At 45.2% G+C, this 17286-nt stretch overlaps 1 protein-coding gene across 1 annotated transcript in view; it reads right to left on the minus strand.

The window, feature by feature from the left end:
* CABIN1 (calcineurin binding protein 1) overlaps positions 1-17286 on the minus strand; it is a 198284-nt gene that overhangs the window by 17498 nt on the left and 163500 nt on the right. The window contains exon 33 of the mRNA XM_065417969.1: positions 1144-1438. Coding sequence (XP_065274041.1) covers positions 1144-1438 — 295 coding nt within the window. The remainder of the gene's footprint in view (positions 1-1143; positions 1439-17286) is intronic.

Raw genomic sequence — 17286 nt, forward strand, 5'->3', positions numbered from 1 at the left:
TCTTTTAAGTGGGTGCATCATTATGCTTCCACACATGAGCACCACTAGGCTCTGCTGGCCAGTACAGAGTGGGGTTCGGGCTGGTCCAGCCTTACTTCATACCCTCTGTGGAGGTTAGTAATGCTGAGGGTGCTAGCCTATCACACTCCCTTTGCCTACTGACCATGCTGTGGCTGGCCTGTCGCCAAAAATGCAAGAATGAGAAGATTCATTAAATTCTCTCATCTTGCTTGTCTGTCTAGGACCAACTACATAAAATGGTCCCTAATAAGTCATGTTCTCATGCCAACCATTGACTCTAAACTGTATGTATTTTGCATCTTTGACCTTCTTATCTGCCCCTGTGTACTCATCAAACTACATTAGGGCTACAAATATTGTAATTCCATCATTCCAGTCCTCTCAGCCACTGTTTATTCCGCCTCACACAACTATCATTCTGTAGTTACCATGGCTCATTGTAACTAAGCCAACCCTCCATTTTCCAGTGCAGAAATATATATATATATATATATATAAAACACCCCAAAACAGTACCAATAGCATATCAGATGACTAAATATCTTATAAAATAATTTCTCTCTAAAATCTGTGGCATAAAGATGATGCTACCCTACAAAAAAGTTACTAGTACTGTACAAGTTTGGGATTTACTACATTCTGCATTTCTACACAAACACATGGGAGTGATATACATATAGTAAGTTATATTAATCATGCACCTTTGACTACTTCACATACACATTGCTAACTAATCCATCTCCACTGGTATTATGTCTAACATTTCAAACGTCTAAGCAATTTTAAACCATCACTATTTCTTTAAGTCAACCACTTGAGCAAATAAATACCTATTTTATACCACAGCAGAATTAGAAACCCTCCTTTTCAATGAGCTATAGCACTTTTATATTTTACATACACACACACACAGGACAACTCTTCGATCAGTTCTAGTAATATATATGTCCCTTTCAGAACCAGGGACAAGTCCCAAAGTTTGTGTGGCCTCTTGTGTTCTTTTGCATATGGTCTAGTGATTAAAAAATGTGACTTGTGGCAGAATTCTGCCACTGACTTACTATGTGCCCTTGGGCAAGTCAATTAGAGACGGTCAAGACATTTTATTAGGCGCAGACTTACCATGAGTAATATAAGACATGCTGGGAGCAGTCTCTGCACTCTGGCGTTGGTGCGGCTCGATGTCCTTGTGTGGTGTCTGTGGTGGGGGCACTGAAGAAGATGCTGAGGAAGAAGAAGAGGAGGAAGAGGACGCTGGCTTGGGTTTGGAATGAAGATCGTTCAGTTTTAGGAGGTTTTCAGAAGTCACAGTGTCTGGATTCACTGGTGTAGGAGGCAGCGTTGCTGGAGTTGCTGGGAAGAAGCTCTCTTTATTGTCCTTTATATGCTTTGGGGTTGTTGGCGTTTCCCCTATGGACTACATTAAAAAAGGAGAGATGGTGAGAAAATATGGCCTACTGAGCTCATATATGTAACCTTATTAAATGGAAACTGCAAGTACTGTGGTCACTTGCATAATGCAAAAAAAAGAGCCCCTCTCTTGTGCACATATATATTAACCATAACAATAAAATCTTCCCCCTAGGTGAGTATTTACAGTTCATTTATCAAAGCACCACCTGGAGTACTTATTCATATTCACAGTTATAGTGCTCTAATTGAGCTGCTTTGTATAGAAAGCTCCTTACAGCATAATATACTCAGCTGAACTTTATTATTAAACAGGATGAAATTCAGGAATGTTCCAAACTCCTATGAATAGAAAGAAGCTCTTTCAATTAAAAAGAATTGTTGGCAAACTCTGGGTTTAATCTAACAGATAGTTAGTGCTCTGGGAAGAATCGAGCTTCAAATCCCCAAATTATTAAAAGAAAATGCTGTGTGTAAGGCTATGAAAGACAGCAAAAGAAATGAGGAGACAAGAGAGTATTTATATTTGTAAAATAATAAAAATGTGCCTATCCTAAGGTCAATGATTAACAATTGCTGCAGCAGAGTGAATAACGCTGAAGTCCAGCTTGAAATGACTGATCTGGAAGCTCTCTTGCCTTTGGACCTTAATGGTGAGGATAAAATATCAATACTAACAGCTGGGCTCTCATCCAAGGGCACAACTAAGAATATGAAGCATTGCTACTAGTTACGTAACCAAGAGGTGGACGTGTGATTTAAATTCACCAAGGAAGGGAAAGAAAGCTCAAATAAAATAAAAAACGTCCCACATTCCATACCAATAGATAGGCTGGATATAATATTCCAGTTTTTAAAGCTACAGACTGCCTTTGTGTTCTTAACAATCTTCATTAATTCAGATTAAGTTGTAATGAACTGGCTAGACAGACTCCAAGCTGCTCAACTGTCAGTCTCATAGGCCCTAAACCAGGGGTGGGCAAACTACGGCCCGGGGGCCACATCCAGCCCTTCAGACATTTTAATCTGGCCCTTGAGCTCCCGCCAGGGAGCAGGGTTGGGTGCTTATCCCGCTCCATGCCGTGGCTCCGCGCGGCTCCCGGAAGCAACAGCATGTCCCTACTCCAGCTCCTACACGTAGGGGCAGCCAGGAGGCTCCGCACACTGCCCCTCCCCCAGCACTGCCCCTGCAGCTCCCACTGGCCAGGAACCGTGGCCAATGGGAGCTGCAGGGGCGACGCCTGTGGATGGGGCAGCGTGCAGAGCCGCCTGGCTGCGCCACCACGTAGGAGTCGGAGGGGGGACATGCTGCTGCTTGAGGTAAGCACCGCCAGGAGCCTGCCCCACTGACCCCCTCCCATGCCCCAACCCCCTGCCGCAGCCCTGATCCCCCTTCTGCCTCCAACCCCCTCGGTCCCAACCCATAATATGACAGGTGGGAAAAGGAGTGCATGAATAGAAAGGTCAGAGAGAAGGAAAAGGCAAGAGTTGGGGACATACAAGAGATAAAGGAGAAAACAGATGGTGAGGCAAGAAGAAACTGAAAGGTACATGAAAGGAAAGTCACTGACAGATTCCCATATAACACTTAACTGGAGCTTGAAGGAAATCACTGTGAAAGTTGAATATAGCAAGGTTTTTTTAATTGCAGATGAATGGGCGTGTAGGGTGGGGACAGAGATTTGACTGACATGCATACATAAAAGGCCAAATTCATACCTAGTAAATCTGAAGTCGATCAGGAATATATTTGCCCCATTGTCTTTCAAGTGGTTCATTCATGTAAAATTTCAAGGTCTGTGTAAGACTTTCTTGGCAGCCTAAGACTGCCAGGGTTGCCCTCTAAGGAGGATGTTGGCACCCAATGGTGGCATAAGCAAAAACATACTTCATGCGTACATGGACCAGCACTGTACAACATAAGTTTCACTTAAAAATTGCAGCCACTGTCCTGACTGGAGCTGATAGAGTGCTTGAGCACCAACAAGACCAAGATTCCAATTGCTAGTGTATAATGGAAAACTATGGGTGTGGGTGTGTGTGTTGGAAAGGATTTAGGTATTCCATCCAACGGTCAGTTACTTTACAGTGCAATCGTTTCTTGTAATAAATCTGAACTTTAGGAGAAATGTGCACACGGGCAGTGGGTATTAAAGGCCGGCCCAAACAGCTCTGCATGGCCCTGCCCACGCTCCGCCCCCAGACCCCCTCCTGCTTCCCGACACTGTGCTGCGGAGGGCTCTTCCCCTGTGGCCGAGGCCCAGGGGTTAATGGGGGCTGTCCTGGGGCCAGTGACTCCACCTGGCGCTCCGGGGTGCTGGAAGCCGTCCTGCGCTCCAGTGTTGGGGAGGGCACTGCCTGGAGCTCTGGGGCGGCCGGGGGGGGGGGGGGGGAGGAAGGAGGCTGTGCTTCCTGCCCGGTACTCTGGGGGGGCACACGCCGCCTGCCTGGCACTCGGGAGGTCCAGGGCTGGGGGGCCACTCTGGGCTTCAGCAGGAGAGGAGGGATCTCAGGCAGAAAGGGCAGGCAGGGCCAGGGGCTACCCTCCCCGAAGTTCGCCCACTGCTCATGAATGTGCATGTGTGCAAAGTAGGGGTAATAATGCATCAGCACATGGCATTATCCTGTACTAGTACTAATCTGATAGCTCCATTAGTTTCAATGTGATTTAAGGCAGTGGTTCTCAAAGCCGGTCCGCTGCTTGTTCAGGGAAAGCCCCTGCCAGGCCGGGCCAGTTTGTTTACCTGCTGCGTCCGCAGGTTCGGCCGATCGCGGCTCCCACTGGCCGCGGTTCGCCGCTCCAGGCCAATGGGGGCTTTGAGAACCACTGATTTAAGGTTTTACTTGAAAAAAATTTCTCATCTTAATGGCTGTTAAGAAAACTTTCCAAATGTAAACTGGTGAAGGGCTGTCTTACTGATTCTGGAGATAGAGAAAATCAGATCCCCTTCAATCCAATGAAACAAACAGAGATGTTAGTAGGTGAACATAACCTTGATAACTTTCTTTGATGATGAAAGTGGGGGTAAGGAGACCATCTTAAAACAAAAAACCTCCCACACACTATATACTGCCCCCACCACAATTCCACTGCTGACCTCCTGAGAGAAGCTGAAATGTATACAACATTTTATTGAAGTCAAGGAAGCTGGAGTAGGATCAAAAATAACTAAGCAAGAATATGGGAGGAGGAAGAATTATAATAGGTGTGAAGGATTACCTATTTTGAAAATATTTAGTTTTTAGTGTGAAGACAAGAGTTGTGGCACTTCTATATCAGTCGCTGATGCCAACTTACACATAAAGCAGGTGTGCATGATCCCATTCTCTGTAATGCTTGTCACGGTCTATGGGGCCACAACTATTTTAATGTCATGCAGGTGATTGCCTAGCAGCAAAAACACAGGACTATGACACTTTGCATGAGAAACAGATGCTGAAGAAACTTAGGGCATGGCTACACTTGCAGATGTAGAGCAATTTGAGTTAAACCAGCCTTCGTAGAGTGCAGTAGGGAAAGCGCTGCAGTCTGTCCTCACTGACAGCTGCAAGCGCACTAACGTGGCCACATTTGCGGCACTTGCTGCGGCATTGGGAGCAGTGTATTATGGGCAGCTATCCCACAGAGCACCTCTTCCCATTCTGGTGCTGTGGATTGTGGGAAGGGGGCGGGGCATTCTTGGTCCTGTCCCAACGCCCCATGATGCATCGGTTCGCATCCCAGCAATCCCTGGCTTCCGTCCACATTTGGGCACCATCTTTCAACGTTTTTTGTACTGCGCGCTCGGTCTTCCCTTTCGGTCTGCGGGAACAGAGCCTGAACTGCTGAGAAATATGCTACAAGTCTCGCCAGCACATCATGTTTGGCAGTCAAGTTACTCCTTAAGATCCAAACTGACAGTGAGAACTCCGACGATATCGACTTGAGTAACGTATATGACATGAGATTGCTTGTGGAATTCACGGACATGCTCACCACCATGGAATGCCGCTTTTGGGCTCGGGAAACTAGCACTGAGTGGTGGGCTCACATCGTCCTGCAAGTCTGGGATGACGAGCAGTGACTCCAGAACTTTTGGATGAGAAAAGCCACATTCATGGGACTGTGTGAGGAGCTTGCCCACATCCGGTGGCGCAAGGATACGAGATTGAGAGCTGCCCTGACAGTGGAGAAACAGGTAGCTATTGCAATCCTGAAGCTGGCAACTGCAGACAGCTACCGATCGGTTGCGAACCAGTTTGGAGTGGGAAAGTCGACAGTTGGAATCGTGTTGATGCAAGTTTGCAGGGCCATTGATCGCATCCTGCTCAGAAGAACCATGACTCTGGGTAACGCGCATGACATTGTGGCTGGCTTTGCACAAATGGGTTTCTCTAACTGTGGAAGGGCGATAGATGGGACGCATATTCCAATTCTGACACCAGCCCACCTAGCCTCTGAGTACATTAATCGGAAGGGGTATTTCTCTATGGTTCTCCAGGCACTTGTAGATCACCTTGGGCGTTTCATTGACATTAACGCAGGCTGGCCCAGAAAGGTGCATGATGCATGCATCTTTCGGAACACTGGCCTGTTCAGGAAGCTGCAAGCTGGGACTTTTTTCCCAGACCAGAAGATCACCATAGGGGAAGTCGAAATGCCCATTGTGATCCTTGGAGACTCCGCTTACCCTTTAATGCCGTGGCTCATGAAATCCCACACAGGGAGCCTTGACTGCAGCAAGGAATGGTTCAACTACAGGCTGAGCCGGTGCCGAATGACTGTGGAGTGTGCCTTTGGCCGTTTAAAGGGCCACTAGCGCTCTCTGTATGGGAAGCTGGACCTGGCCGATGACAGAATCCCCGTGGTTATATCCGTGTGCTGTGCCCTCCATAACATTTGTGAAGGGAAGGGTGAAAGATTCACTCAGGCATGGAACTCGGAGGTTCAACACCTGGAGGCTAAATCTGAACAGCCAGAGAGCAGGGCTATTAGAGGGGCCCAACGCGGGGCTGCAAGGATTAGGGATGCCTTGAGGGAGCAATTTGAGGCTGAAAGCCACCAGTAATGTTTGGTGCGCTGCACGGGAGTGAAGTGCAGTGGTTCCAATGTTAGTAGGAATCTGTGTTTGCTACGCTGACTTGCAGTGCCTGTTGCTTTCCTGGGTTAAGGTATCTTTTACTTTATGCAATAATAAAGAATGTTTTCAAAGCCAAAAAAATCCATTTATTGAAAAGAAAATCCAGTTATTGAAAAGAAACACAACTGCTTGGGAAACAGAAAGGGCAAGGGGTGGGGTGGGGAATGGTACAATCACAGATTTGTGTATGTCCTGTTTTCATACTCAGCCTTCCTGTCTGGAGTGCTGTGCAATGAGTGGTGCACTTCAGATGGCTATAATGCATGGTGATGGGGGTTGAGTGCAGTGGGTAAGGGTTGTAGTTTTCAGGGCTGGGTGGTGAAGCTACAGGTGTTGGAGGCAGCTGGTGGTGATAAGAACCCAGATGCTGGGGAAAGTGGGTTGGAGGTGACATGGGGGCACAAGGGAAAGAGTTTTGGGACAACGGCTGCAGGGGGGGGGGGGAGCAGGCGTGGTAGTGCTCCACCTGCATGGCTACAAGCGCCTGGATTGAGTCCGCTTGGCGCTCCATGATGCTTATCAGCTGATTCGTGATTTGCTGCTGGAGCTCTGCGCTTTTGTGCCGGCACTCCTCATTCTGCGGGCGGATCCTCCTTTCACACTCCCTCCACTCCTGCGCTTTTAGATTCTTGTTAAGGGACTGCTGCATTACTTCATGCCGCATGTCTTCTTTGCTTCTATGTGGCCTCTTCCTAATTCTTTGGAGTCTTTCAGCCAGTGATAACACGGATGGCTGAGATCTCAAGGTTGCATCTGTAAAGGCAAAATGCAACACTTAACAGAGGCAGCATTGTTCACGCCAGACAAAGCAATGATTCCCCCATACTTAAGGGCAAGCACAGTCTACACAATAGCATAATTTGCCTGTCCCAAAGCGAGTGGATATAACCCATGGGAGCCCCAAAATGGTGAATAACAGGGTCAAGGGGGACTGATTGTTTCACGGCTGTACTGTCATCTAGGTTTCTGTGCCTTGGGGACAGCCAACAGCTGCAGGGGCCCCTCTACTGAACACTGTCCCCACATTTTCCACAGGAGTTCGTCCTGGAAAATATCTCGCTGCTGAGGGTGACCTGGGAAGCAAGGGAGGGTCTTCTACTACAATGCGGCTTTGGCCCTGGCCCATATGCAGCTTGCCTGTGTGTAGCAATGGGCCCCCCGCCCCTCACGGCACAGTGGCGCGGACATGTTAGCCTAACTGAGACAAGGAGCACAGCGGCTCTCACAAGAAACCTGCGCAAGCGCATTGCCCAAGTTCTGGATGAAACCTTTGAAGAGATCACTGAGGCTGATTACCACAATGTGAGAGAGCACATCAACGCCCTATTCCGCATCTAGGCATGCATGCAGCCCTAACCCTCCTCGCCCCAAGAGCCCACATCAAATAACTTCCTTCCCAAAATAAAAGCCGCTTACCAGGCACCTCCTCTGGTATTTGTCCTTCCCCAAGCACCGGCCGCCGCGACTGGCTACCTTCCTCCTGGCTTGAGAACAACTCCTTGCTGCATGCATCTAGGGATGCCGGGGCGTCTTCCTCCTCCTCAGCACCCTCGCTCCCGCTTTCCTCCTCCTCCCTTGTTGAACTGGGCTCTGAAGTGTCCATGGTGGTACTCGGAGTGGAGGTGGGGTCACCCCCAAGTATCGCGTCCAGCTCTTTGTAGAAACGGCAGGTCGTGGGGGCAGCACCGGAGCGGTGGTTTGCCTTGCGGGCTTTGCGGTAGGCATTCCACAGCTCCTTCACTTTAACCCTACACTGCAGTGTGTCCTGGTCATGGCCCCTTTCCATCATGTCCCTTGATATCTGCCCGTAATACGAAAGGTATCGTAATTCCTATGGCTGGAGCACAACTGGGACTGGACAACTTCTTCCCCCCAAACACTGATGAGGTCCAGCACCTAGCCATTGCTCCAACTGGGGATCGCCTGGCACGTGGAGCCATGGTCACCTGGAAAGATTCGCTGAGAGCACTCCACGCCTGGCTGAGCAAAGAGGAAGGGGATTTTCAAAATTTCCAGAGCGCATTAACAGACCAGGGCGTCCACACTGGCATTGCGGTGTTCCAGCGGGGGCCCAGCAAACGTTATTCCACTCACCGAGGTGGATTACTAGCTGCGGAGTCAGAGCGCTCTACGTGCCTTGCCAGTGTGGACGCGTCATGAGTTAGAGCGCACGGGGCTGCTTTAATGCGCTCTAATTCGCAAGTGTAGCCATGCCCCCAGTAGAGAAACTGACAAGTTCATCAGAACTACTATCTATTCCCACTGCTGATAATAAGCAGGCACAGTAAAGTCAAGACACTAAGAAGGGTACCAGGAGGGCACTTAAAAAAAAAAAAAAAAAAAAAATCAGGAGGGTACCAATGATGTTCTCCATGGATGAATGCATCCATCGTCTTTCTGGGACTTATTCCTCCCCCCCCACAATTCATCTCCAGTAGAAAACTGAGTATTAGTGTCAAGCTTCTACCCATGTTTTATGTGGCTTCTATGAGGAGAATGTTCTACTTTGTTGTGGTACATAGAGTCCAAGCTCTGACTATTCCCTCCCAATCCACTGCAGGATGTAAACTTTCCCATTCTCACTGCTTTTAAAATTGATGTAAATGTGTTTTACAAATGTGAAGAGGCTTCATGCTTTTTTCCACGTATATGATAAAAGTAGCAAGTCTCAGAGGGAACTGGTACAGGAGGAGGAAAATTCTCTCTCCTCTCATTCCCCCTCAGATCATTTTGGTGGAAAACCTCTAGTTTCCCCAATAGGGGCTAGGATTTCTTGTAGGTCCTGACCTGTTAAAGAGAAGAGTATGCAGGAACTCTGCTTTCGCCTCGTCTCTACCACAGCATATAGTGAGAACTAGCAAAGGCTGAGGCTTTTATGCTGTATTGGTCACATGACCGGTGATAAAATGATGTGTAATAGGAAGAAGTATATCTACTTTGGTCAATGTTTACTTTACATATCCTATGTTCTTGGTTTTTTATACGTATATCAAAAGAGGTTTAAAGCAAAGGTGCCCTTTGGTATGGGATCAGACTGAAACCTAATTGAATAAATAAAGCTATGTGGCTATGCAGATTGTGTGATCTCTTTTTGGGCTAGATGTAGCTAGGTGTCTAAGGGCTGGTCTACACTAGGGGGGGATCGATCCAAGATACGCAACTTCAGCTACGTCAAAGTATCTTGGATCGAATTACCTGGGGTCCACACGGCGCGGGATTGACGGCCACGGCTCCCCCGTCGACTGCGCTACCGCCGCTCGCTCTGGTGGAGTTACGGAGTCGACGGTGAGCGCATTCGGGGATCGATATATCGCGTCTTAACGAGATATATCGATCCCAGATAAATCTATTGCTACCCGCCGATACGGCGGGTAGTGAAGACATACCCTAACTAAGTCTCTTTCTATGCTTCTATAGAACATAAGAACGGCCGTACTGGGTCAGACCAAAGGTCCATCCAGCCCAGTATCCTGTCTACCAACAGTGACCAATGCCAGGTGTCCCAGAGGGAGTGAACATAACAGGTAATGATCAAGTGATCTCTCTCCTGCCATCCATCTCCACCCTCTGACAAACAGAGGCTAGGGACACCATTCCTTACCCATCCTGGCTAATAGCCATTAATGGACTTAACCTCCATGAATTTATCCAGTTCTTTTTTAAACCCTGTTATAGTCCTAGACTTCACAACCTCCTCAGGTAAGGAGTTCCACAAGTTGACTGTGCGCTGAGTGAAGAAGAACTTCCTTTTATTTGTTTTAAACCTGCTGCCTATTAATTTCATTTGGTGACCCCTAGTTCTTGTATTATGGGAATAAGTAAATAACTTTTCCTTATCTACTTTCTCCACATCACTCATGATTTTATATACCTCTATCATATCCCCCTTAGTCTCCTCTTTTCCAAGCTGAAAAGTCCTAGCCTCTTTAATCTCTCCTCATATGGGACCCGTTCCAAACCTCTAATCATTTTAGTTGCCCTTCTCTGAACCTTTTCTAGTGCCAGTATATCTTTTTTGAGATGAGGAGACCACATCTGTACGCAGTATTCGAGATGTGGGCATACCATCGATTTATATAAGGGCAATAATATATTCTCCTTATTCTCTATCCCTTTTTTAATGATTCCTAACATCCGACCACCTCTGCACACTGCATGGACATCTTCAGAGAACTATCCACGATGACTCCAAGAACTTTTTCCTGATTCGTGGTAGCTAAATTAGCCCCCATCATATTATATGTATAGTTGGGGTTATTTTTTCCAATGTGCATTACTTTACATTTATCCACATTAAATTTCATTTGCCATTTTGTTGCCCAATCACTTAGTTTTGTGAGATCTTTTTGAAGTTCTTCACAGTCTCCTTTGGTCTTAACTATCTTGAGCAGTTTAGTATCATCTGCAAACTTTGCCACCTCACTTTTTACCCCTTTCTCCAGATCATTTATGAATAAGTTGAATAGAATTGGTCCTAGGACTGACCCTTGGGGAATACCACTAGTTACCCCTCTCCATTCTGAGAATTCCTACCCTTTGTTCCCTGTCTTTTAACCAGTTCTCAATCCATGACAGGACCTTCCCTTTTATCCCATGACAATTTAGCCATCAACAGATTACTCTTTTCTTCCTTTTCTATCCTTTCTTTGGACTCTGGAGGCGTTAACCCACTCCTCTTAGGAAAATATCCTTAGGCCTCATGGGACCTGCAGGATCTATGGAGAAACCTTTCTTATACAGGAAGAAGATATAAAGGTACAGAAGAGGCAGAAAAGCAATTACTGATCTAGCCTTACAGGGAAGAAAGCAGTAGAGATAGAGGAATAACCTTCTCCTGGAGTATAAGCTCAGGAAAAAATTCCTTGCAGTTTTTCTGTAAGGCACTTCAGTGTGGAGACAACAAGTAGTAAAGAAATGGAGTATTAAATCTGGCTTAGGGTAAACCATCTGCTGTGTTTTACCCTTTATACTATATATCTGAGGTTCTCTATTGACAACTGAATCAGGGTTTTCTTTTTGTCTTGTTTCTTGTACGCACTGTTATTTTATCAGGATAGGACAAAATTCTGAAAATAACAGAAGTCCTCAAGGCTCATTAACTATAAAACGTCTGGAGTGGTTTACAACATTTAGCCTCAAGGATACAAAGATATCTGCAACACACTCTGGTACAAAGATAAGATCCAGACTTTGACTGTAGGAAAAAGCAAACATTTTACTTAGTAGTGAGTGTAGGCTTCCCAATAAATATTTTCTAACTATAGAAAGTTGGTAGTATGAAGGATACAGCACTCTTATTTCACTTCTGAGTTCCAGGTTCAAATTTTACCCTACAGGAAATGATTTCAGCATGGTCTCAGTCTTCCTGTTGGTAGATGGAGTCTTTACCCATTCACATTCTGGAAAAATACCAACCAGAACGTGAAGTCTCAACAGTTGGAAGCTGTCACATGGAGTGCTGGAGTGGTAACAGCATACATGTTGCACTATGTTACCACTCCTATTTCTCCCTAGAATTCTATTTGCTGAAAACTATCTGTTCACATTGTCTTTCTACATTTCTCCATAGTGATATTTGAAACAAGACTTCTGTCTAAGCTTTCTCCAATGTACCTTTAGAACTAGCAGAAATGCCCATAATATGGTACTCCATATCTTGAAGAACCATATCTCAACTTCAGCATGGCCTCCACACTTGAGTTTAGTGTGTGGGTGCTGGTGGCCTGGGATATACAGGAGCTCAGATTAGATGATCTAGTTGTCCCTTGTGGCCCTAAACTCTATGACTAACATTTTGTAAAGGGAAAATTATAACTAACATACACATACAGTCATCTGAATTGTATTCCAGCCTAGCCAATCCTTCATGTAACGCATGCATTCAAAGACCTTGTCTCACATTCTGAGCAGGTGGCTACTCCATATTCCAACAACGCTCTGATATGCGAACAACAGAATTATCAGATCAAGAGAGGTAAAATGGAAGGGTGAAAAATATTAATAAATTAAAAAGGAAAAGTGGTTTTTTTTTCTTTCCTTCTTATTCATTTAACAATTGTTTTCAGCTGCAGGCTGAGAGAGGAGAGCCGTTAATTACACTGAGAGTACACCTCCAGTATAAAGTGAGAGGGGGATGCCATGGTAACTGGTGAATGCAACAGTGAACAAAACGGTCACCCTTCGGTAGGAGTGAGATCTAAAAGAACTCGTCTTTTTGTTCCCCTTTTCCTACCTTCTTCTTCCCCTTTTTCTTATTGTCTCTCTGCTGCATTAAATAAAACCTACAGACAACTCAGGAAAAACAGTTTCAGCTCCATTAGCAGTCTCTGACGTCTTGATGTGCAGAAAGAAAGGAAAATGAGGAGATGAAAATTAGCAGCAAGTGGGAGGAACAAAGGGGGGAGGGGGAAACCACATGAGGCAGAACAAGAGATGCTTATTTTCTAATTATTTAATGTTTCACTTATTTCCCCCCATCCCTGGGAAAGGGCTTTTAACAGTTTCTTTTACAGATTGACAAGGTAAAATTGTGGGAATATGAAAAGAATATCTGGACATGCAAGCCAGATCAAACAATATCGTCTCATCAGTTTTCTTCCTGAAGAAAAAAAATGTTTACAAACCTACCATTTCAGTCCACATTTTGTTTTGCCCATGCACGACCATTTCTTCTGTTCCAAGCAAAACTTAAAAAGCCACTTTGAATACAAAATCTAACATGACGACTGACCAATTGTAAATCCATTGATAGTGCAATTTGAGTGACTGATTTGATTTTGAGACTGGCTCAAGGAGAAGCCTTGAAAAACTCTTGTTAACAGATAATAGGTTATACACCTCTACCTCGATATAACGCTGTCCTCGGGAGCCAAAAAAAATCTTACCACGTTATAGGTGAAACCACGTTATATCGAACTTGCTTTGATCCACCGGAGTGCGCAGCCCCGCCCCCCCCGGAGCACTGCTTTACTGCGTTATGTCCGAATTCGTGTTATATTGGGTCGCATTATATCGGGTGTGACAGACCCAGACCAGTGGGGTACAGGAGTCTGGTAGAGGGCAAATATACTGCTCACTGGATGAGTAGTTTTCTGTTCCCTGAGTGACCAGAGCAGGGGCTGCACTAGAGTAATCAGGAACCTGCTAGAACCAGTTAAGGCAGGCAGGCTAATTAGGACACCTGGAGCCAATTAAGAAGAAGCTTCTAGAATCAATTAAGGCAGGCTAATCAGGGCACCTGGGTTTTAAAAAGGAGCTCACTTCAGTTTGTGGTGCGAGTGTGAGGAGCTGGGAGCAAGAGGCGCAAGGAGCTGAGAGTGAGAGGGTGTGCTGCTGGAGGACTGAGGAGCACAAGCATTATCAGACACCAGGAGGAAGGTCCTGTGGTGAGACTAAGGAAGGTGTTTGGAGGAGGCCATGGGGAAGTAGCCCAGGGAGTGGTAGCTGTCATGCAGCTGTTACAGGAGGCACTATAGACAGCTGCAGTCCACAGGGCCCTGGGCTGGAACCCGGAGTAGAGGGCGGGCCCGGGTTCCCCCCAAACCTCCCAATTGACCTGGACTGTGGGTTCTTCCAGACGGGAAGGTCTCTGGGCTGTTCCCCAACCCACATGGTGAATCTCTGAGGCAAGAAAATCCGCCAATAAGCGCAGGACCCACCAAGATAGAGGAGGAACTTTGTCACACGGGGTAGAGGTGTTTCATGTTTCTGCAATATTTTGCCCACCACCACATGGAGTCCATCCAAAAATTTTATTTTAACTGGTCATTATAGTCAATAAAGATTGGAATATGTTATAGTGAAAGAATATCGATTTCCAGGATTTGGGAAATTAATGTTTTACGTTGGTGAAAGAAAACAAAAAGGCCTCTCTTATTTTTCCATTATGAGCCAAGCTGGAATGTAGAAAAGTGTCTTTGAAGCTAGTATTTTTCTTCAGCAGATATTCCTTTATATTATAGAGGAGCCCAAAATTTAAACCAATACAAACCCAAAGACACTTAGATGATGCCTACTTTGCATAATCTACTGTGCCTTTTTTAAGTTTCATTGGCAGGTTCATCATAAAGCACATTTTTAAAAGAAGCTGATACTGAAAGTTGCTGAGAAGTTTTGACTGCCAGTTTTAAAGGAGAGGGAGAAAAGCATTCAGGCTTTGACAGCTAAGAGCAGGGAAAGAATGTTGTAGATGTGTTATTTTGACAGGGGGTACACAAAGCTGGGGAGTAAAGGGAAGGTTTTTCGATTGGGGTGGTATGAGGAGAGTGGGGATTTTGGCAACTGGAGTGGGAAGGGGTGGTTGGGAATTTCTCTCTCTCTCTCCAGGGATGAGGATCCCAGAGCAGGGACTCTTTTTGGCCAGGTAGTGGTCAACCCCACAGAAATAACCTTGTAATGTTGGAATGGCCTCCTTCATTGTCTTCTTGTGACATTTAGATGATGTACTACATCTGCAGATGTACTATATCCACTCAAGAAAAATCTTGGAATCATTGTGGATAGTTCTCTGAAAACATCCGCTCAATGTGCAGCAGCAGTCTTAAAAGCTAACAGAATGTTAGGAACCATTAGGAAAGGGATAGATGATAAAACAGAAAATATCATAATGCCACAATATAAATCCATGGTACGCCCACACCTTGAATATTGCATGCCTGTTTGGTAACCCACCTCTCAAAAAAAAAAAAAAAAAGATATCAGAACTGGAAAAAGTACAGAGAAAGGCAACAAAAATGATTAAGGGTATGGAACAGCTTCCATATGAGGATGGATTAAAAAGACTGGGACTTTTCAGCTTGGAAAAGAGATGACTAAGGGAGGATAGGATGGAGATCTATAAAATAATTAATGTGTGGGAAAAGTGAATAAGGGAGTGTTCTTTACTCTGTCACAAGAGCCAGGGATTACCCAATGAAATTAACAGGCCTCAAGTTTAAAACAAACCAAAAGAAGTACTTTTTCACACAACTCACAGACAACCTATGGGACTCATTGCTAGGGGATGTTGTGAAGGTCAAAACTATAACTGGGTGCAAAAAAGAATTAGACAAGTTAATAGAGGATAGGTCTGTCAATGGCTATTAGCCAAGATGGTCAGGGATGAAATTCCATGCTCTGGGTATCCCTACTGCTGACTGCTAGAAGCTGGGAGTGGACGACAGGGGATGGATAACTCGATGATTGCCTGCTCAGTACATTCCCTCTCAAGCACCTGGCATTGGCCACTGTCAGAAAACAGGATACTGGGCTAGACGGTCCATTGGTCTGACTCAGAATGACTGTTCTTATGTTATGTTCTTATGCAGTAGCCAATGGGAAAGGCTGCTATAATGACACCATGTTACTAGTGCTGTGCACATGCATGGTTCCATGCTTTCAAGAGTTACAACGTAACAGAGACACAGCTTACCTGCACTTTGGAGATTAATATTTCGGACACACCTGTTTTATGTTTTATATTTTTCAGATAGTTAAAATTTGATCTTTATCTGAAATAGATGCCTGCAATATTTTATATATTTTTAACACATTTAACTTAAACATCATTTCTCTCAACAGCTCTGAAAGGATAGGTAATATACAATATACCCAGCACTTGCACATCACTAAGGAAGCTCTGTTTATCCTCTACATGCTACAATTTCAATTATGATTCAAGAGGTAAACTGAAAATTTAGAAAATACAGAGTTCTCATAGACTCAGACTCATAGACTTTAAGGTCAGAAGGGACCATTGTGGTCATCTAGTCTGACCTCCCGCATGATGCAGGCCACAAAAGCTGACCCACCCACTTTCCCTTAACTCAGCTGTTGAAGTCTCCAGATCGTGATTTAAAGACTTCAAGTCGCAGAGAATCCTCCAGCTTGCGACCCCTGCCCCATGCTGCGGGTTGTAACAGTGACCACACAATATAAGCTTTACAAGTTTCTGTTCCTATCTTAATAAAAGTGCTATTTGTAAGTACCTGCCTAGGAGAAGTGAAGAAAGGAGATAGATGTTCTAACATTTTTAAGAATGCAACACTTTGTTTATATTGGTCACATTAACTTCACAACTTCAATCTCAAATAGTCAATGGAAAAGCCTGTAAGAAATTCCCTCCCATCAACCTAGAAATTTCACAGCTAGGTTTATAATAAATGCATCCCCAAACAAACACTCATCTAAACGCTTTGCAATACTAGGAATGGTCAGGCAAGAAGTGACCCTGTTGAGAGAGAATTAGGTAACAGAGTCACAGCAAACTGTATGCTAATTTATTTAAAATCATATACTCTCTGGAAAGGGAATAATAGTTGGCAAGACTAAATATAGCTTATAGCTCTCAGAGGTAGCAGACTGCTTTCAAAACTTCAAATATCTCTGTGACTAAGACTGCAGCCAGATTGGAAGAAGCACAGAGAAAAACAAACACCTTTCCAACTGCTGTGTGACTGTGGACCAAATTCATTTCTGGTGCAACTCCAATGATTTCAAAAAGAAAATAGCAAAGTGATTGATATTTATTCCACTGATAACAGAGAGAACCAGCTACTGGTTGAAAGGTATATGCAGGGCCGCCAAGAGTGGGTTTGGGCCCTGGTGAAAAAATTTTTTCGGGCCCCCCAGCAAGGGCGGACCGGCTAAACAGGGCCAACGAGAGGAGGGGGAAGCCGGGCCCTGGTAATTTGTACCAGCTTCCCCCCTTCTCGTCGGCCCTGGGTATATGGAGAAAGAGAAAGTTTTTGTTTGTAGA

Source organism: Emys orbicularis, chromosome 16 (assembly GCF_028017835.1).
Source record: "Emys orbicularis isolate rEmyOrb1 chromosome 16, rEmyOrb1.hap1, whole genome shotgun sequence".
Lineage (NCBI taxonomy): Eukaryota > Metazoa > Chordata > Testudines > Emydidae > Emys > Emys orbicularis.